General features: G+C 39.9%; 2 protein-coding genes across 9 annotated transcripts; both read left to right on the top strand.

Moving 5' to 3' along the window:
* The first annotated feature begins 279 nt into the window (after positions 1–279).
* Positions 280–7,711, top strand: LOC138003128 (acyl-CoA desaturase-like). Of its 2 annotated transcripts, none has more exons than XM_068849088.1 (3): positions 280–745; positions 1,629–2,162; positions 6,371–7,711. In XM_068849088.1, the coding sequence occupies exons 2-3, from the start codon at positions 1,633–1,635 to the stop codon at positions 6,810–6,812; spliced, it is 972 nt and encodes a 323-aa protein (XP_068705189.1). In that variant the 5' UTR covers positions 280–745; positions 1,629–1,632; the 3' UTR covers positions 6,813–7,711. The 2 variants fall into 2 exon arrangements, with proteins under 2 accessions (XP_068705189.1, XP_068705188.1); XM_068849087.1 differs by lacking the exon at positions 280–745 and adding an exon at positions 889–1,041.
* A 3,085-nt stretch (positions 7,712–10,796) lies between these two features.
* Positions 10,797–18,978, top strand: LOC138003127 (stearoyl-CoA desaturase 5-like). 7 transcript variants are annotated; one of them, XM_068849084.1, is made up of 4 exons: positions 10,803–10,871; positions 11,057–11,154; positions 14,884–15,417; positions 16,945–18,978. In XM_068849084.1, the coding sequence occupies exons 3-4, from the start codon at positions 14,888–14,890 to the stop codon at positions 17,384–17,386; spliced, it is 972 nt and encodes a 323-aa protein (XP_068705185.1). In that variant the 5' UTR covers positions 10,803–10,871; positions 11,057–11,154; positions 14,884–14,887; the 3' UTR covers positions 17,387–18,978. The 7 variants fall into 7 exon arrangements, with proteins under 7 accessions (XP_068705182.1, XP_068705185.1, XP_068705184.1 ...); XM_068849083.1 differs by having other exon boundaries at positions 10,805–10,839; XM_068849081.1 differs by having other exon boundaries at positions 10,797–11,154.
* Positions 18,979–21,279: the final 2,301 nt, after the last annotated feature.

The following is a 21,279-nucleotide window of genomic DNA, read 5'->3' as shown; positions in this document are numbered from 1 at the left end:
TAATAAATTCAAATAAAACGTCAACTCACGTTAATAGGCCATTTTACAGTTGTTTGCTCAGCGACCAAGCCTATGAATGGCTGCGAGGCTGCCGGTGACCTTGCATTGATACAGACCTCACTGCTTTTATCATGTAAATTGTGTTGTTGTAAGGCTAATTAGTCCATATTAACATTACAAAAGCATGAAGGTTTATATCAAAACAGGGTCACCGGCAGCCTCGCTTTCATTGTTAGGCCTGGTAACTTAGCCACAACTGTAAAATGGTCTATTAAGTCATGTTTATATTTTGCGGTAAAAAGTGAAAAAATACAGCGGTTTCTTCTTTACAGATGTCGCTTTTGACTTTTCGGAAGGATCCCCTTCCGTAAGATCGTTAACTTATTCTCATCTTTGTCGTCCATGAATGCGCACGTGGGACATAATATTTGGCTGTTCTAACACAAGAACTGGATGTGACAGTGGGGCAAAAAGGAAAGTTAAAAATTCCCAAACAATCACTTTTAAGGAGTTACTGGTCCAATAATAGACAATGACTGATTAGTGTACAAGTCCGGGGTTCAAGTGCCGCTTTTAGTTTGGGACTGGTGTACCTCCTGTAATGTTACGTTGTGATCAGGTTACGGAATGGCGTTATAACATTTACGAAAGTATTTAGAGAGAGGAAAACAGTGAACTTAAATCCCCTGAAATCTCGCTGAAATGGCCAAAGTACGCCACACTGATCGGGTATCAAGAAGACAAGGTAAGGCATTTTTTTTGTGAGATTGATGTTCTTTATTTCGACTCCTAAACACGCTCATAAATTCTTGGTAACTGATCGTCACGCTTAAATTACAATGTGACATTACAAAGCTTGGACCACCTGTGCTTTCTGGTAAATAAACATCCTGTTAGTGACCTTGAACGAACTTCAAAGGGCATCGAGCAAAACATGCGACATGGTGAGCTATAAATGGGCCTGGAATTATCACTGGACGTCATTGCTCGTATATTCTGTGTCAAGGGAAGAACGCAGCAGTCTGGCAATATTTTTAACAGGTTTGAGATGCTTTATACTTGCAAGCAAATTTAATAATTCTACGGGTTACTCTCAATACCAAATTTTATATCCCGTTCAGCTATTCAGTTAAAGAAGCTATTACTATTTAACTATTCTCTTGTGTTTATTACATGTAATCAGTGCTTTTATTTCGGGGACATCGCTCTGACGTTGATGTTTGATCTGCTTTTTCATTACAAATTTCGAATTTACAGGGGGAAAGATTTACATAATTTGTTAATGCGTGACTGTTTACACAAGTCGTTTGTCGCCTTCTGTTGTCCTGCAACGAAAACATAGCGGAAAATAAATTATTGAGCAGCACTTCAAAAATATTTTTCCAGTTTTTAGTTTCTTTCCTAGTGTCGTTCTCTCACTGAGAGACTGTCTTTAAATATGAAGGCATATTATTCTCGCTAATCTTTATTTCACTATTAGCTACAAAGCTACAGTCAGGACGCAGTGCTTATTAATTATTTACAACATTATTTTAGTTGGCTGAAAGCAGAAAAGTTAAATAATTTACACTGTTGCTGCAGCGTCAGTTTCATATCTTGTAATTTACTAAGTATTGTTATTTGTTCAGGAAAATGGCTCCTTCAAGTGAAACAATTACGCTAACTGAAACTATCCCATCAAAACCGAACACTTCCGAAGATGAACCAAAGCTCCCCGAACGTAAAATCGTGTGGATAAACGTCTATTTCATGTCAGTACTGCATCTTCTGGCATTTTACGGGATTTCTCTCCTACCCGGAGCAAGCCCGTTGACTTGGTTCTGGACCTGGCTTTGTCATTTTATTGGAGGGCTCGGTGTTACTTGTGGAGCCCACAGACTATGGTCTCACAGATCGTACAAAGCTACATGGCTTCTCAGACTGTTGCTAATGTGCTTTAATTGCGTCGCGGCTCAAAATGACATCTTTGAATGGGCGCGGGACCACCGCGTCCATCACAAGTACTCTGAAACCAATGCCGACCCGCACAACGCAAAGAGAGGATTTTTCTTCGCACATGTTGGTTGGCTACTTGTGAAAAAGCACCCAAATGTCATAAAGAAAGGACAACAGTTGGAGCTGAGCGACTTGTACGCGGATGAAATCGTCATGTTTCAGCGAAGGTAATGACGAATCGAATTTATTCCCGTGTTACTCAAACGCAAATATCAACCAATAGGTAGTCTCCAATGGCAATAAATTGATTAGTTGTTGTGTATCTGGGATATGACGTCATCTAATTAGCTTGTAGCCGTGAAAAATCGAGATTTCTGGGAATATCTACTCGTTCTGCACTTTTTTGAACAGCCGCTGTTAAGCCGGTTTTCGCGCTGTTCCATAAGCGAAAACTCAAAAGTATTCTGGGAGTACTTCTTGGTTCACTGCATAAAACCGAACGCTCTAAATTAAGACAGCCAAAACACAAACTGCAATCTGTCTCGAACATTCGTTTCCTGCGATGGCACGAGCGCCATTATCGAATAAGTAGGCAAGTTAAGATAGTTAAGGGCCCACTGACGTATTTTTTGGGGTGCGTTGCTAAGGATGTAATGGTTAAGTAATTTGAGAGAATTTGGCATTATTTTGGTCAGTTTCCAACTTTTGTAAGCCAATGACCCTAAATATGACGTCATCATGCCACGCCCATGGTCACGTGACCAATAAAAGAAAACTCTAAATTTGTCTCCGTGCTACGCAATTTGGGTATTCAATCGATGGTTTGATAATTTGTATTCGTTTTTGCATCCAGCCAAGCATGGTTTTCTTTTTATTTTGAAAAATGTTCTTTTTAAAGACATAAACGATACTGAAATACCCAAAACTTTTTCAAAAAAGATGATTTTAAAAAATCAATGCTTAGCTATATTCTGTATTTGGGGGTGAAACATGCCATGTAAAAAAAATAATAATTCAATGTAAAACCGCCGGAAATTTAGCTTTTTTCTCAAACCGGAAGTCAGTTCGTTTACGCATACGCAGTTGATCTGAGAACGAGCGCGAGGAAGGGCGAGGAAAAACCTTCGATGGAAACAACAGTTTGTGCGATGTCTTTTGCTTGTGAGTGGGTTTTCTTGTCAGCTCATTATATGATGCCGTCAGTTACCGGAAGTTACATTTCACTTCCATAGCAACGCGCGAAAAATCCGTCTGTGGGCCCTTAAATCTCCGAGAAAACTGAGAGAAATTCTTAGACAAAACATTTAGGTGCCCTACGATCCGCACTTCCCAGTGTGGCAAACTGTTTGAAGGGAGAAACCAACAAAAAACTAGACCCTCCGTGAGGGTACACTGGGTTGCCTGTGGTACGTGCAGCGTTAAAGGCAAATTTTTTCAAGTTGGGGGGTCATTAATTAACAATTATTCGCCGAAGGCAAAGTGATTATCGTTGAATATTCACCGAGACGAAGTCGAGGTGAATATTCACTGATAATCACTGAGCCTGAGGCGATTAATTGTTTTAGTATAAATACACAGGTGATTATTTCAAAAAGAGAAAAAAAAACATTTCAACGCGAAAATCATCTTCACTTACAGTGGCAAAACGACTACTGGCAGCCATTTTGTCCGTCGAGGTGATTATCGGCTGATAATCCGAGATAGCGAGCCAATGAGAGCGCGCGATTTTGTATAATCACCTGTGTATTTATACTAAGACCATTTATTATATGGCTTGTGTTTGTAGCCGATGTAACGCGCGCTCTGATTGGCTAATTGTGACTGAATTGTAGGGCATTACTCTCCCGTAATGCCCACGGGCCGATTACCGGCTTGCAAAAACAAAGCAAAAGGTAATTAAAAAAACCTTTTTCCAACAGCGTATAACTTATTTACAGACAACTGAAACATTTTATAATAACAGTAAAATATGTTTTCCAGGCAAAATTTGGTCATTTTAGCGTTGATTACGAATGTTTGGATGCAAAACTAAAATTTTCTGCAATTTATCTGCTTTCTTGGACATAAATTCGACCGAAAACTGATGAGGCACGAATATTTTTAGATTTTTAGGAATAATCGGATTAGCGATCAATGCGTAATGTGATAATGCGATACAAGTGTCAAATTTGCGACCCGTTGCGAACGGCAACGGAAGCGATCGCTTTACGAATAATTAACCTCTGTTTGTCAAAAACCACCCAAATAACCGATTTTTCGACAGCAAATTCATCCCAGAGGATAAAACTATTCACTGGACATGTAATAAAGGTAAATATGTTCGAGCGCAAGCGAAAACAAGCGAATATTTTGAGGGAAAACACAATTATGTGAGATCAAAGGAAAATCTGTTTAAGACACGCAATTGCATCGCTCCGAAAATAATTTTACCTTTTCAGCGATTTTAACGCTTGAAATTCGATCCAATCCACCTGGTCTAGTCTTTGAATTCACTATTATCGCTGCCCTACGAATCTTCAGTGTTCTACATAACAGCACACTTGGTAAAAGACGGCTCGACGGGAGACAGATTGTTGTCGAAGTCCATTACTCGTCGCCTTAAGCTTTTTCAGTATCCAATTGACTTGCCATTATTGAGCTTCATAAGGGTCTATTTTGTTCAAAGATCCACTAAAATGCCATTCGCGTTACATGACTTTCGGCACCATTGCCGGTTAAGTTAATCGTTCTACTGTGTCCACCAGAGATATCTACGCATTTTCCACTACCCTCTCGATCCTAAGAAAATACACGCAGAAGGCTCTATGCACAAAGACACCACTTAGCAGGGAAGTGACAGGCAAGACTTTTACCGACACGGAAAATAATAAAACGGAGAAATCTACCCATTTTCCGACTGGGATTGCCATACGGCAACCCAGTAATAAAGTTGAAGGTATGGCACGCGTGCTAGCTAGTAAGCTGTTTCATGAAAGCTAAAATGCTTGAATTGCATTGAGTTATTGCGTGTTGAAAACCGAATCATATTAAATAGTTGTAATATTCTTTCTCCATTTGACTTCTCACCTCATCCACCGTTACTGTTAATGTTTATATACAGCGTACGTGAAGCATTTGTTGTTTACTCCAGTGTACTCCAAGACTGACATCGTATCATCAACCTTGTCTATTTACCTTTGTTTTATAATTAAACATGGACAATCTAACCTATTTCCTAACAAATATTTTGAAAACATATGATGCTTCGTTTAATACCATCATGAATAATAATGAATGGTCGCTACCTTATCTTTTTTCCTAACCCCAAGATTGCAATCGTTGTTACAAGTGTTCCGTTCTTTTGAATGTTGTTTGTAAAATTCTGTTTACACTTCAAATCAAAACAGACTACCATTTTAGTAACAAACCCAATTGTCACCCATGCACATTTTGATCCATTTTTTTTCTAGATTTACGCGTCGAAATCTTACGTCACAACTGTCACCTTCCCCAATACACCTCTGCCCCACCAACATAAAGCATTGCACTATCTCCCCCCTCTGCTCCTTAAAAAAAACAAAAAGTGACAAACATGATCACCGCACGCTCTAACGTATCGTTACTTCTAGTAAAAAAAATAGATTCTCCTCTTTCATGCTCCAAAAGAATTCTGGGTAATTCTGTCATCCCATGACAAGGGAAGAGCCCCGATTCTCATGTCATAGATGTTTTCTAAGTGTCGGGCCACCTAGTCCTACCAGCAAAATACAGCATCGACTGTATTTGTTTGTTCACAAAGAAGGGCTGAAATGGCCCTTGACAGGAGGGGACTAGGCCCGAATGTAAAAATATAGCAGTCACTCCAGCCTCGTTTTTAAAGAGATTCTAAGAGCGAAAGGCTTCTTTGTGAAAATCGGATTTGTTCATTTGTACATGTGATGCAACTTAATTACCATCACACTAAAGTATTGTGAAATTAACCTGTTGACGGTGAATTTTTGAGCAAAACGAGCTCAGTCCTCTATACTGCTTGAGTCCCTGACAGCAACTCGTTAGCCGCGCTCAGTTACTGTGGTACATTAATATGTTGCGAAATCTTCGGAGATCTTCGGCGACAATCCGAGGTTGTAAAATCTTGGGACCGATGGGTAGCCGGAAAAATCTCATGCCTTTGTCTTAAAGAAAGTTGGCAGGTATAAATTCTTGGGCATTTTTCCCCATCGATTACAGTTTCTAATACAATCTAAATCTGTTAATTCATGCCGGTGATCATTGGAGCAATGATTACATTTGTGCTTCTTATGAACCCTGTTCACCGTCGTAAGTCCTGGCGTTCTAAAACGTGCTTTTTAAGTCCTTGCTACCGGAAATCCGTTAGTCTACAAAAGAACAATAAAGACACAGTGAAACAAATTGTATTCTAAACTGAAAATATTATACCATTTTCTTATTCCAGACACTACAAGCTTCTGATCACTCTTTTCAACGTGATCATTCCAGCCATCGTTCCATGGTACTTTTGGAATGAGAGCTTATTGAATGCATTCATGATTTGTTATGCTTTTCGATATGCCTTTACTCTGAATGCAACCTGGTGCGTGAACAGCTTGGCTCATCTCTGGGGATCCAAGCCTTATGACAAGAACATTAACCCTTCGGAAAACTTTTCCGTTGTCATAGCAACTGGCGGTGAGGGCTTCCACAACTTTCATCACACCTTTCCTCAGGACTATGCGACAAGTGAATTGGGGGTTTCGCTGAATCCGTCAAAGTGGTTTATCGACGTGTGCGCCAAGTTTGGACTTGCATATGATTTAAAAACGGTATCCAAGGACACGGTGCTAAAGAGAAGACTACGCACTGGGGACTTACAGCACTTGAATAATCATCACGATTAGGAAACCGTTTAAACTTAAAATTATTCTACAGTCCTGAAGAAAATAGTCGTGACTTTTTCTCTTTTTGGAATTTTTGGACCATAACTTCAAAACGAATCCCTAGTCCCACCCAGCAAAATGTTATACAGGAAAACGGGCAAATAACCAAGCCATAGTTAGTTCGGTCTTGGCTTTTAGGTCTAATTTACCTTTGTTTGCTGAATATGGATTCACCTATGTTGTGAATACGTTTTATGAAGTCCTAAAAAATACACTTACTCCAGAGTGAAACATCACACTCTGCAGTGACGGCCGAAAGTTCTGATGTACCGCTTTTGCTGTTATCCTATATTTGATAGCCTGTAAAAAGTGTTTACAGCTTAAACTGGAAACCTGGCATTTTTAACCATTATTACCAGGTACGTTTATTGACTGTTTGTAGAATTAGATCTGTATAACTATGATTGATAACAAGTTTTAGAGGAATCTTTGTGTACTCTGGATAAATGAAGGTCGAGGCAAGTTAAAACTCCCAAGTGTTATTGCATTTGTCAACACCTTGATTGCTCAAATATGAACACGGTGCTCTTTTTGCAGTTGGATTTTGCGTTAATTGTTATTTGTTGTAATTTTTTCATTATTGTGGCTTTTAGAGTTTCTATTTATAGAGAAGATATAGGGGAATATATATGTTTTCAGCTTAAACTGGAAACCTGACATTTTAAACCATTATTGTTATTGCTGGTTACATTAACTGAGTCATGTTTGTAGAGTTATATTTGTATAACTATGATTGTTAACAAGAATTGTATGAAGTTCTGTGTAAGGTGGTAGCAAGTTAAAACGTCCAAGTGTTATTGCACTTGTCAACACCTTCAAAAAGGTTCTTTTTTTCGCCATTAAACTTTGCCATAGTGTTATTTGTTATATAATTTCAGTCATTCTTCCAGCTTTTAGATTTTCTATTTATAGGGAAGAAATGCGGGAATATATATGTTTATGTGCTTAAATTATTTAAGGAAACGAGTTAAACTGGAAACCATGCATTTTTAACCATTATTGTTATTGTCAGTTACCTTACTTGAGTCATGTTTGTAGAATTATATTTGTATAATTATGGTTGGTAATATGTACTGGATGACGTTTTTGTTTCCCCTGGATAAATGAAGGTCGAGGCAAAATAAAACGCCCGGGGGTTTCTGCACTTATCGACACCTTAGCTGTTCCAGTCAAATATGGCAAGAACTGAATTCAGTGGTTAATTGTCATAGATTGTCAGGCAGAAGTACTGTTGCCTGCAATCCACGTACTTTTTGAACGAGGAAAATCATACCAGATGTGATTTAAAATTCAACGCCAAGGCCCTTGGACAATTGTGCATAGCACAAGGCCATGTTGGACATCATGTTGGTGTCTCAAGTCAATCCTTGTTTACGCAAATAACGCCTTTTGTTTTTGTTTTTCTAAAAAAATGACTCAAAACCACGAGATTCAAAACCAAGAATAGAGAGATTTAGCAAAAAGCAATGTTTCAGTGAGTTTAAAAAGGGAATAAAGCTTGTTCTTGACCTTGGTTAATGTTATCGTTACAAACCGTGTTTTTGTTATAGTAGTAGTAGTAGTAGTAGTAGTAGTAGTAGTAGTAGTAGTAGTAGTAGTAGTAGTAGTAGTAGTAGTAGTAGTAGTAGTAGTAGTAGTAGTAGTAGTAGTAGCAGCAGCAGCTTTACAAGTTAAAAACTAAAACTATTTACAACTGCTTTACGTGTGGAAATCCGACATGCTGATTCTTTAAGCTACTTGGTAAGTTATTCCATAATGTGGCCCCGCTATAGAAGAAGCTTCGCTTTAAATAATTAGTTCTCGGTTTTGGCAACGCAAGTTTTCCCTCAGAATTTCTCAGGTTGTTATTAGAGCAATACTGAGTGAAAAGACGTTGAAGATAATCCGGGGCATGTCCATTCATTGTCTTATACATCATTAAGGCTTTCCGTTTCTTTCTTCGAATTGATAGCCTCTCCCAGTTAATGGTGGTTAGAAAGTGGTTCGAGTTCGTATCAAAAGGCAATTTTGTAATTACTCTATAGCTGGCTGCACGATTTTGCAATTTTTAGTGCTTATCTCAGGTAGCAACTCAAACACTTTGAGGGCACCTATAGCTGAGAATGGTTTCTCAGTGTATAATTCTTCAACGTGTTTGCACCAAGTAAGTTGAGAAACTATGGTCGCCCAAGGATTTGGTATGTTCAACCTTCTTGACGATTTGATCGTCAATTTTTATTTCAACGTCTTCATAATCATTAGTTCAGTTTTGGCATCATTTAAACTAAGCTTATTGGCTTTCAGCCAGAAGCTCAAGTTACTTAGTTCAGGGAACAAGGCTTGTTTGAGTTCGGTTAACGTTTTAGCCGATAGTCACAGCGTGTTTTGGTTTATGGCCATGGTCAGTTCCTATCTTCCTTGAACGCCTGGAGTTAATTCGTTCTCGACAATGCTCTTTTGATATTTAATGTCGATGTCTTTAAGTCGCTTCTTTGTCGAGGCATTTAGATAACCCAACTCTAGATGGAAGTTCTCTTGACCATATACATATCTTTCAGCACGCGAAACAAACACCAACATCGAAGTCTGCCCATCTCCATCATCACCTCATCAAGCGACAAACATTTTACAGGCTTTCTCTATTCCTAGAAGCCCGTGTCTATTAGATTAGAAAACCCTTGGGAGCCAATCAGCATTCTAGTCCAGATTCTGGACTAGGTAGATTTAAACTGGTTTGTCATTGGCTTGGCGCTCTCAAAGAAATCGCGCTCTGCTCCAGAGGTTTTTCGCGCGGGTCACAATAGAGACATGACCGACACCGGAAACTGCACAAGAAAAACCTCTGGCACTCAGGGTATGCTTAGCCCGTCACCTCTAAAATAAGCCTGCACTGCAGGCTACACTGCAGGGTGGGGAGGTTTGGAGACGAAAACGTCACCTCAAAATAAAACACTGCACAATCCTACGTCTTCGCAATTCTTCCATTTCGTTTATGCCATACAATAAGGGCGAATTGTCCTAAAACTAAATGTACACGATCGGTTTCAGAGTGAGAATAGGGAATGAATACTTCATATTTTTATGATCACGTTGGGGCCAGAACCTCAAATTTGATGATTTCACGTCGCTGTTATGCAGACTACCGTAAGAATAAGAGCTAAAATGCGTGCCGAACGTGCAGCACGATTAATTTTACTCTTTTAACCAATGATATTCTTGTTTTGTGGCGTTGTCGTAGTCGTATCCGTAGCCGTAGCCGTTTCTAAGGCTCCCTGTTTTGACAGGACGAGAAAGGTCGCAAAATTTACCGAAACTTGAAATACACATGCGGAGCGTAAAGAACATTTTGTTTTTGCTCATTGAACCTCTTGTTTTATGGACCTTTATGGAGTACTTGTTCTCGTTGATGACGTCGACGTCTTCGCCTTACCTCCCTGTATCACATTGGAGTATCGACGCATTCCAATTGTACAGGGACGTAACATAACGTATGATTACATGAATGTTTTATTACAATGTATAAGACAATTCATCTCTAGCCACGTGATGTTTCAAAGGGACAAACGTGCTGCACGTTCGGCACGCGTTTCTATTCTTTTATTTGTCGCACTCCACAAAACAACACCTTCTCAGGGTCCAAAGTGCTTCACTTTGAGTTAATGTTACATCATTAAATTCAAATCGAACGTTAACTCACAGTAAGTCTCGTTTAATCTTTAAATTTACCTGGTACATAGGGAAAAAGTGAGAGCGACAGAAAAAAAAAACAATCATTCTCAATAAGGCGTTACTTTAAATCCGTTTATCAAGTGCTGTTGACACCTGGCTCTGACAATAGACCATGACTGACTAGTTTACTTACAGTTAACTGAACCTTGAATGAACTTTTGAAGGACATCATTCAAAACATGTGACCGGTGAGCTATAAATGGGCCTGCAATTATTGTTGGGCGTTTTCATTCGCATGAAAAACGCGACAGTTTGACAAGTTTGGCAATATTTTCAACAGGTTTGAGACGCTTATTTCCCTGCAAATTTAATGTATGTAAGGGTTTCTGTCAATGCCAAATTTTAAATCTCGTTCAGCTAAAACCCAGTTTTTAACTATCGTCTTGTCGTCTTGTAATAATTACATGATGTAATCTGCGCTTTTACTAAGCGAACGTCACACTCGTCTGATGATAATGTTTAGCTGCTCTTATTCCATTGCAAATTCGAACTTTCAGTGGACAAGATTTACCGTACGTCTGTTTGCACGAAGCGGAAACTCTCAAGTCGTTTGTCGCCTTGCTGTGATGCTACGAAAAACATACTAGAAAATCAGGTAAGAGCTGCACTGAAACAAAATTTTTTTTCTAATTTTTAGATTCTTTTCAAGTGTCATTCTGTGATTGAAAGATGGTATTTAAGTATGAAAGCAACGTATCCTTGCTTATCTCTTTTTTTTTTTTTTTTTGCTATATCGAGCTACAAAGCAGAAAAGTTTTAATTTTAAAATGTATGTAGCTTGTATCACAAAAACTCTTGTATTCTTGTAAACAATGGAAAATATTTCCACCAACACACTGATCCTGCTCTCTCTCTAGAGCACTATACTAGTATATCGCAATACTTCATCATACATGACTTTCACTCTAAAAACTGCAGACTGAATTCCATGCCTCTACTGACTTTGGAAACAGCCTCTGAGCATTGACTACATAGGTCATCCATAAAACCTTTAAATCGCTTCAACTGCAACTCGTAAACTCTGGGCATACCCAACGATAACCGTTAAGAATACTGGATGGTACAAACTTAAGGGTGAAAAAGTTCTTAACTACAATTCTTATGAGGATCACCAGTTACTGTCAGTAACTGCTCAATGCAATAACGACAGTAGGACGCGGACAAAAAAAGAGATGACTCCTAGATAACGAAAGATTTTCCCAGACAGGGAAACGACTGCTCCCGGGAAGCGATAAATAGCTCTCGGACAAGGAAAAGGCTCCCGGACAGGAAAAACCTCCCGGACAGTGAAAATAGCACCCGGACAAGGAAATGACCACAGACAGGAGAAAAACCTCCCGGACAGGCCCCCAATTTTAATACGTGCACGAATAACCAAGAGATGTCCGCAAACAAGGCATGAATGAAAATAACTCCCTAGTACGATATAAGGCATGCAACAAAAGTGTGAGAACTAGCAGTTACCCTTTTTCACTATTATTTAATTAGTTTTACACTGTTACAATTACTTCGGTTAAAGATTACGTTAAGTAGTTCGTAAAGCAAAGCGGGCCTACTGTCTTTCATGACCATTCAGGCATTGATCTTGATTAACTTCGAACTCCAAGTTCCACGGACTGTAGACAACATTCTTGACCTTCTTGATTCACTAGATTCTTTTTGTACACAAACTCTCACGAAGGACTTCATAATAAACTCTGACCTCTTCGTCTTCTTCCTGTTTTGGCTATCGTCTCTTTCTTCTCTCCGGATATCGCAAGGTCAAAGGTTATCGCTCCACCATAGTTATCGCAGTTGATTTTCGCTTCGTCAAAGTTATCGCAGTCAAGTACTTCAAGGCCACGTTGAAACAATAAGTGTTTTCCTCACATCACTAGCGTTTTTGGAATGAGGATACCCAAAACGCGCGGATGCCCATATCACTGTGACCATAGTTAATCCAGGGCCTACATCTATTAACTGTGCTGTGACACACTGGTGTGAATTCAGGTCAATTTCACCTTCCATAATTCATTTTCAAAGTTCAGTGGCTCATAGCCACTCTGATTTATTATCCGCATGGAAGTTGTATGCAAACCTTCTTGGAACAAAACTGGATACCCCGCAGTGCAGGCGTCTTATCGACCCGCCCAAACTCGATCCAGCCGTCATGTTGCCGGGATGGATGTTGGGAGGGAATGGGACGCTCACCTTTGCCGCTTATGCCCTACCCGCTTGGTGGCAATTTATTCTCCCTGAACTTCCTTTGCTTCAGAAATTTAAGATGGCAGCTAAAAATTCCGGGAAGGATTATGCTTAGCCCGTCACCACTAAAATAAGCCTGCACTGCAGGCTACACTGCAGGCTAGGGTGTGGAGATTTGGAGACGAAAACGTCACCTCAAAATAAAACATTGCACAATCCTAAGTCTTCGCAATTTTTCCATCTCGTTTATGCCATACAATAAGGGCTAATTGTCCTCAAACTCAATTTATACAAGCGGTTTCAGAGTGAAAACGGGGAATGAATGGCTCACATTTGAATGCTCACCTTGTGCCCGGAACCGTCGTCAAATTTGATGATTTCACGTCGCTGTTATGCAGACTACCGTAAGAATAAGAGCTAAAATGCGTGCCGAACGTGCAGCACGATTAATTTTACTCTTTTAACCAATGATATTCTTGTTTTGTGGCGTTGTCGTAGTCGTATGCGTAGCCGTTTCTAAGGCTCCCTGTTTTGACAGGACGAGAAAGGTCGCAAAATTTACCGAAACTTGAAATACACATGCGAAGCGTAAAGAACAGTTTTTTTTTTTGCTCATTGAACCTCTTGTTTTATGTCGTACTCGTTCTCGTTGATGACGTCGACGCCTTCGCCTTACCTCTCTGTATCATTGGAGTATCGACGCATTCCAGAGACGTATGATTACATGAATGTTTTATTACAATGACAATTCATCTCTAGCCTCGCGATGTTTCAAAGGGACAAACATGCTGCACGTGCGGCACGCGTTAAGATTCTTTTCTTTGTCGCACTCCACAAAACAACACCATCTCAGGGGCCAAAGTCTCCTCTCGTGTGTTTAACACAATTTCATCAAAACATTAGTCACGGAGAGCAAAATCTGGTCCTTGCAACTAGTTTTATGAAGTTAAACTTGTTTAACTTAATGGAGCAAGTTTCTGCGACTTGTAGGTCGGGTCGTTTCATATAGGCAGTTTACGCAACAAGTTCTTCTTGACATTAAAACGACTTTCAATGAAGCTTACAATTAAGTTTGCAATGTTGCTTGCTCTTTTCACCGCACGTCGAACTCGAGCACTCTCCAAACCTTTCCAACCCCCTAAATACAAAAAAAAACTTTCCAACCCACGCAAGCCAAACACAACATTTGATGCTACGTGCGTCTCGTGCTTCACTTTGAGTTACTGTTACATCATTAAAACCAAATCAAACGTCAACTCACACTAAGTCTCGTTTAATCTTTAAATTTACCTGGTAGCGACAGAAAGACAAAACAATCATTTTTCAATAAGGCGTTGCTTTAAATCCGTTTATCAAGTGCTGTTGACACCTGGCTCTGACAATAGACGATGGCTGACTAGTTTACTTACAGTTAACTGAACCTTGAACGAACTTTTGAAGGACATCATTCAAAACATGTGACCGGTGAGCTATAAATGGGCCTGCAATTATCGTTGGGCGTTGTTATTCGCATGAAGAACGCGACAGTTTGACAAGTTTGGCAATATTTTCAACAGGTTTGAGACGCTTATTTCCCTGCAAATTTAATGTATGTAAGGGCTTCTGTCAATGCCAAATTTTAAATCTCGTTCAGCTAAAACCCAGTTTTTAACTATCCTCTTGTCATAATTACATGCATTATGTAATCTGCGCTATTACTAAGCGAACGTCACACTCGTCTGATGATAATGTTTAGCTGCTCTTCTTCCCTTGCAAATTCGAACTTTCAGTGGACAGGATTTACCGTACGTCTGTTTGCACGAAGCGGAAACTCTCAAGTCGTTTGTCGCCTTTTGTTGGGATGCTATGAAAAACAACTGGAAAATCAGATAATAGCGCTGCGCTTAAACTTTTTTTTCCTAATTTTTAGATTCTTTTCAAGTGTCAGTCTGTGAGTGAAAGATGGTATTTAAATATGAAAGCAAAACATCCTTGCTTATCTTTTGTTTTGATATATCGAGCTACAAAGCTTATGTTGGCTAGGAGCAGAAAAGTTTTAATTCTAAAAATAATTTGCATCGTTACTCCAGCGTCAGTTTTAAAAACTATCTTGCAATTTACTTAAAGGTTTAATTGCCCTTAAATATCATTCTTTATTCAGGAAAATGGCTCCGTCGAGTGAAATAATTACGCTAACAGAAACTATCCCATCAGAATCGAGCACCTCCGAAGATGAACCAAAGCTCCCCGAACGTAAAATCGTGTGGATGAACGTCTATTTCATGTCAGTACTGCATCTTATGGCATTTTACGGGATTTCTCTCCTGCCCGGAGCAAGCCCGTGGACTTGGTTCTGGACCTGGCTTTGTTATTTTATTGGAGTTCTCGGTGTTACTTGTGGAGCCCACAGACTTTGGTCTCACAGATCGTACAAAGCTACATGGCTTCTCAGACTGTTGCTAATGTGCTTTAATTGCGTCGCGGCTCAAAATGACATCTTTGAATGGGCGCGGGACCACCGCGTCCACCACAAGTTCTCTGAAACCGATGCCGACCCGCACAACGCTAAGAGAGGATTCTTCTTCGCGCATGTTGGTTGGCTACTTGTGAAAAAGCACCCAAATGTCATAAAGAAAGGACAACAATTGGAGCTGAGCGACTTGTACACGGATGAAATCGTCATGTTTCAGCGAAGGTAATGACGAATCGAATGTATTCTTATTATGATTATCGGTTTTCCGTGTTACTCAAACGCTTTATGTAACCGATAGGTAGTCTCTAATGGCAGTGAATTAATTACTACTATCCTTACCCAAGAGATCACGAGACTCGAGAAACGCATAATTCTCCTCTCTATTGTTCTGTTCACAAAGAAAGGGACATGATTGGTGGAGCCGTGGTAAATGACCCTATTCCCTTGTCAGCCTGGCCGCTTGTTTCGCAGTTTATGAAAAATGAGGGGACTACGCCTTAATATAACGATAGAGCAGACATCACTTCAGCTTTGTTTTTTCAGTGAGTCTAAGGGTGAAAGGCTTGCCTGCAGAAAATCAGATTTTGGTTGTTTGTGATGCAACTTAATTACCATCACACTAAATTGTTGTGAAAGTTAACCTGTTGAGAGTCAATTTCGCCCTAGTGCTTGGGTCCCTGACAGCAACTTGTTACAGAGGATGTTTGCAGGATGACTGGGCGACTCTCGTCTCGAAACGAGTTAACTCTATTTCCCTCTTGTGGCTCTTCATTCGTTTTAATACATATTACCAACAGAAAATGTCATACCGGCGCGAGTTCACCTCCGTTTGTGCACCAGAGCGAGAATTTTGTTTCGGTACGAAATCTCGCAACCTTATCATGTGAAGAAAAACCACCCGATTCAGGGTGAAACAGGCCTGTCGGTGGACTGGAACGGGAAGCGCATGCGTAAATTTCGTCGACAATTTACACATGTCAAGTATGCCTTCATGTAAGCAAGATATCAAATCAGGTAGGTATCATATAAACGCGATAGGAAATCAAGTATTCGTCCCGGTATGGTATTCCCAACGGGGCCAGTTTTCTCACGTAAACAGCCCTAAAGTCGCGCTCACCGCGGTATATTAAATTAACATGGAAATCTTCGGGAAATCTTCCGAAATCTTCGGCGACAACCCGAGGTTGAAAAATCTTGGGAAATATGGGTTAGAGGAAAAATCGCACGCTTTTGACTTAAATAAACCTGGCGGGAATAAATGTTTGGACATTTTCCTCATCAATGACAGTTTCAGGTATAGTTTTAAAAATCCGTTAAATTCAACCTCGTTCCCAGGGTCTCTTTGTGGGATCGAGGTTCCCGTTAATTCAGGCCGGTGATCATTGGAGCCCTTATTACATTTTTGTTTTTTTTTTTTATTTTTCTCTCCACTACACATGAGTATTACAAGTATAAGATAGAATCGTTTTACAGGAACTGCTAATAGCAGCGAAAGTACAGTAAAGCTAATTAGATGCACTTTATCGGTCGCCTTAAACATACTTAAGAATGAGAGTAAATAATTAAATTACAAATAAAACTATAACAGACAGAACACACAATATCCAAGGACAACGTTAATAAGATCATAGTATCAGGAAAAGGAGATTAGTACTGAATATTTGTACATTTCAACAAAAGAACAATAGCGACATAGTGAAACAAATTGTATTCTAAACTGAAAATAGTATACCATTTTTCTCATTCCAGACACTACAAGCTTCTTATCACTCTTTTCAACGTGATCATTCCAGCCATCGTTCCATGGTACTTTTGGAATGAGAGCTTATTGAATGCATTCATGATTTGTTATGCTTTCCGATATGCCTTTACTCTGAATGCAACCTGGTGCGTGAACAGCTTCGCTCATCTCTGGGGATCCAAGCCTTATGACAAGAACATTAACCCTTCTCAAAACTTTTCCGTTGTCATAGCAACTGGCGGTGAGGGCTTCCACAACTTTCATCATACCTTTCCTCAGGACTATGCAACAAGTGAATTGGGGGTTTCGCTGAACCCGTCAAAGTGGTTTATCGACGTGTGCGCCAAGCTTGGACTTGCATATGATTTAAAAACAGTATCCAAGGACACGGTGCTAAAGAGAAGACTGCGCACTGGGGACTTACAGCACTTGAATAATCATCACGATTAGTAAACCGTTTAAACTTAGAATTATTCTACAGTCCTGAAGAAAATAGTCGTGACTTTTTCTCTTTTTGGAATTTTTGGACCATAACTTCAAAACGAATCCCTAGTCCTACCCAGCACAATGTTATACAGGAAAACGGGCAAATAACCAAGCCATAGTTAGTTCGGTCTTGGCTTTTAGGTCTAATTTACCTTTGTTTGCTGAATATGGATTCATCTATGTTGTGAATACGTTTTATGAAGTCCTAAAAAATACACTTACTCCAGAGTGAAACATCACACTCTGCAGTGACGGCCGAAAGTTCTGATGTATCGCTTTTGCTGTTATCCTATATTTGATAGCCTGTAAAAAGTGTTTACAGCTTAAACTGGAAACCTGGCATTTTTAACCATTATTACCAGTTACCTTTATTGACTGTTTGTAGAATTATATTTGTATAACTATGATTGATAACAACTTTTAGAGGAAGTTTTGTGTACTCTGGATAAATGAAGGTCGAAGCAAATTAAAACGCCCAAGTGTTATTGCATTTGTCAACACCTTGATTGCTCAAATATGAACACGGTGCTCTTTTTGCAGTTGGATTTTGCGTTAATTGTTATTTGTTGTAATTTTTTCATTATTGTGGCTTTTAGAGTTTCTATTTATAGAGAAGATATAAGGGAATATATATGTTTTCAGCTTAAACTGGAAACCTGACATTTTAAACCATTATTGTTATCGCTGGTTACATTAACTGAGTCATGTTTGTAGAGTTATGTTTGTATAAATATGATTGTTAACAAGAATTGTATGAAGTTCTGTGTAAGGTGGTAGCAAGTTAAACGTCCAAGTGTTATTGCACTTGTCAACACCTTCAAAAAGGTTCTTTTTTTCGCCATTGAACTTTGCCATAGTGTTATTTGTTATATAATTTCAGTCATTCTTCCAGCTTTTAGATTTTCTATTTATAGGGAAGAAATGTGGGAATATATATGTTTATGTGCTTAAATTATTTAAGGAAACGAGTTAAACTGGAAACCATGCATTTTTAACCATTATTGTTATTATCAGTTACCTTACTTGAGTCATGTTTTTAGAATTATATTTGTATAATTATGGTTGGTAATATGTACTGGATGATGTTTTTGTTTCCCCTGGATAAATGAAGGTCGAGGCAAAATAAAGCGCCCGGGGGTATCTGCACTTATCGACACCTTAGCTGTTCCAGTCAAATATGGCAAGAACTGAATTCAGTGGTTACTTGTCATAGATTGTTTTAAGGGAATGAAGCGTCAGGCAGAAGTACTGTTTCCTGCAATCCACGTATTTTACTTTTTGAACGAGGAAAATCATACCAGATGTGATTTAAAACCAACGCCAAGACCCTTGGACAATTGTGCATAGCACAAGGCCATGTTGGACATCATGTTGGTGTCTCAAGTCAATCCTTATTTACGCAAATAACGCCTTTTGCTTTTGTTTTTCTAAAAAAATGACTCATAACCACGAGATTCAAAACCAAGAATAGAGAGATTTAGCAAAAGCAATGTTTCAATGAGTTTAAAAAGGGAATAAAGCTTGTTCTTGACCTTGGTTTATGTTATCGTTACAAACCGTGTTTTTGCTATAGTAGTAGTAGTAGTAGTAGTAGCAGCAGCAGCAGCAGCAGCAGCAGCAGCCTTACAAGTTAAAAACTAAAACTATTTACAACTGCTTTACGTGTGGAAATCCGACATGCTGATTCTTTAAGCTACTGGGTAAGTTATTCCATAATGTGGCCCCGCTATAGGAGAAGCTTCGCTTTAAATAATTAGTTCTCGGTTTTGGCAACGCAAGTTTTCCCTCAGAATTTCTCAGGTTGTTATTAGAGCAATACTGAGTGAAAAGACGTTGAAGATAATCCGGGGCATGTCCATTCTAATTCATTGTCTTATACATCATTAAGGCTTTCCGTTTCTTTCTTCGAATTGATAGCCTCTCCCAGTTAAGGGTGGTTAGAAAGTGGTTCGAGTTCGTATCAAAAGGCAATTTTGTAATTACTCTATAGCTGGCTGCACGATTCTGCAATTTTTAGTGCTTATCTCAGGTAGCAACTCAAACACTTTGAGGGCACCTATAGCTGAGAATGGTTTCTCAGTGTATAATTCTTCAACGTGTTTGCACCAAGTAAGTTGAGCAACTATGGTCGCCCAAGGATTTGATATGTTCAACCTTCTTGACGATTTGATCGTCAATTCTTATTTCAACGTCTTCATAATCATTATTTCAGTTTTGGCAACATTTAAACTAAGCTTATTGGCTTTCAGCCACAAGCTCAAGTTACTTATTTCAGGGAACAAGGCTTGTTTGAGTTCCGTTAACGTTTTAGCCGATAGTCACAGCGTGCTTTAGTTTATGGCCATGGTCAGTTCCTATCTTCCTTGAACGCCTGGAGTTAATTCGTTCTCGTCAATGCTCTTTTGATATTTAATGTCGATGTCTTTAAGTCGCTTCTTTGTCGAGGCATTTAGATAACCCGACTCTAGATGGAAGTTCTCTTGACCATATACATAGCTTTCAGCACGCGAAACAAGTAATATCTGATCTGCTAATCGCCCTTTCTCGCAGTCGGAGACTGAATTGCTAAGGGCGCAGCTCAACAAGGTCGGGCCGAAGGAGCTGTGCTGCCGGCTAGGCGCTCGGCCCCTGAACGCGACCCATGTATGACCTCGGAGCACAGCACCACAGCCTGATGGAATAGGCCGGGAGTCGATTTTGAGGAGGGAGGAAAACCGGAGTACCCGGAGAAAAACCCTCGGAGTCAGATTAAGATCGACTGAAACTCAGCCCACATACGACCCGAGGCCAGAGTTGAACCTGGGTCACAGAGGTGGGAGGCACGGTTGATGACCACTAAACCACCCTGACACCAACGTCGAAGTCTGCCCATCTCCATCATCACCTCAACAAGCGACAAACATTTTACAGGCTTTCTCTATTCCTAGAAGTCCGTGTCTATTAGATTAGTTGACCCTTGGAAGGTCGCTACGGAGCCAATCAGCATTCTAGTCCAGATTCTGGACTAGGTAGATTTAAACTGGCTTGTCATTGGCTTGGCGCTCTCAAAGAAATCGCGCTCTGCTCCAGAGGTTTTTCGCGCGGGTCACAATAGAGACATGACCGACACCGGAAACTGCACAAGAAAAACCTCTGGCACTCAGGGTATGCTTAGCCCGTCACCTCTAAAATAAGCCTGCACTGCAGGCTACACTGCAGGGTGGGGAGGTTTGGAGACGAAAACGTCACCTCAAAATAAAACACTGCACAATCCTACGTCTTCGCAATTCTTCCATTTCGTTTATGCCATACAATAAGGGCGAATGGTCCTAAAACTAAATGTACACGAGCGGTTTCAGAGTGAGAATAGGGAATGAATACTTCATATTTTTATGATCACGTTGGGGCCAGAACCTCAAATTTGGTGATTTCACGTCGCTGTTATGCAGAGCATCGTAAGAATAAGTGCTAAAATGCGTGCCGAACATTGGGAAGGGGAAACAGACACAAGTGTTTCAAGATTTTTGACGAGTATTGTAGCTCTGGTCAGTGTCTGGTATACGCTAAGGGTTCCAGGGTCCCAGCGGCACATCCCCACCCAGAAATTCCTAAAGTACCCCCCCCCCCCCCCACCCGGGACCTTGAACGAACTTTTGAAGGACATCATTCAAAACATGTGACCGGTGAGCTATACATGGGCCTGCAATTATTGTTGGGCGTTTTTATTCGCATGAAGAACGCGACAGTTTGACAAGTTTGGCAATATTTTTAACAGGTTTGAGACGCTTATTTCCCTGCAAATTTAATGTATGTAAGGGTTTCTGTCAATACCAAATTTTAAATCTCGTTCAGCTAAAGCCCAGTTTTTAACTATCTTC

The sequence above is a fragment of the Montipora foliosa genome, chromosome 5, assembly GCF_036669935.1.
Source record: "Montipora foliosa isolate CH-2021 chromosome 5, ASM3666993v2, whole genome shotgun sequence".
NCBI lineage: Eukaryota > Metazoa > Cnidaria > Anthozoa > Scleractinia > Acroporidae > Montipora > Montipora foliosa.
This window is presented reverse-complemented; position numbering and strand designations above follow the sequence as displayed.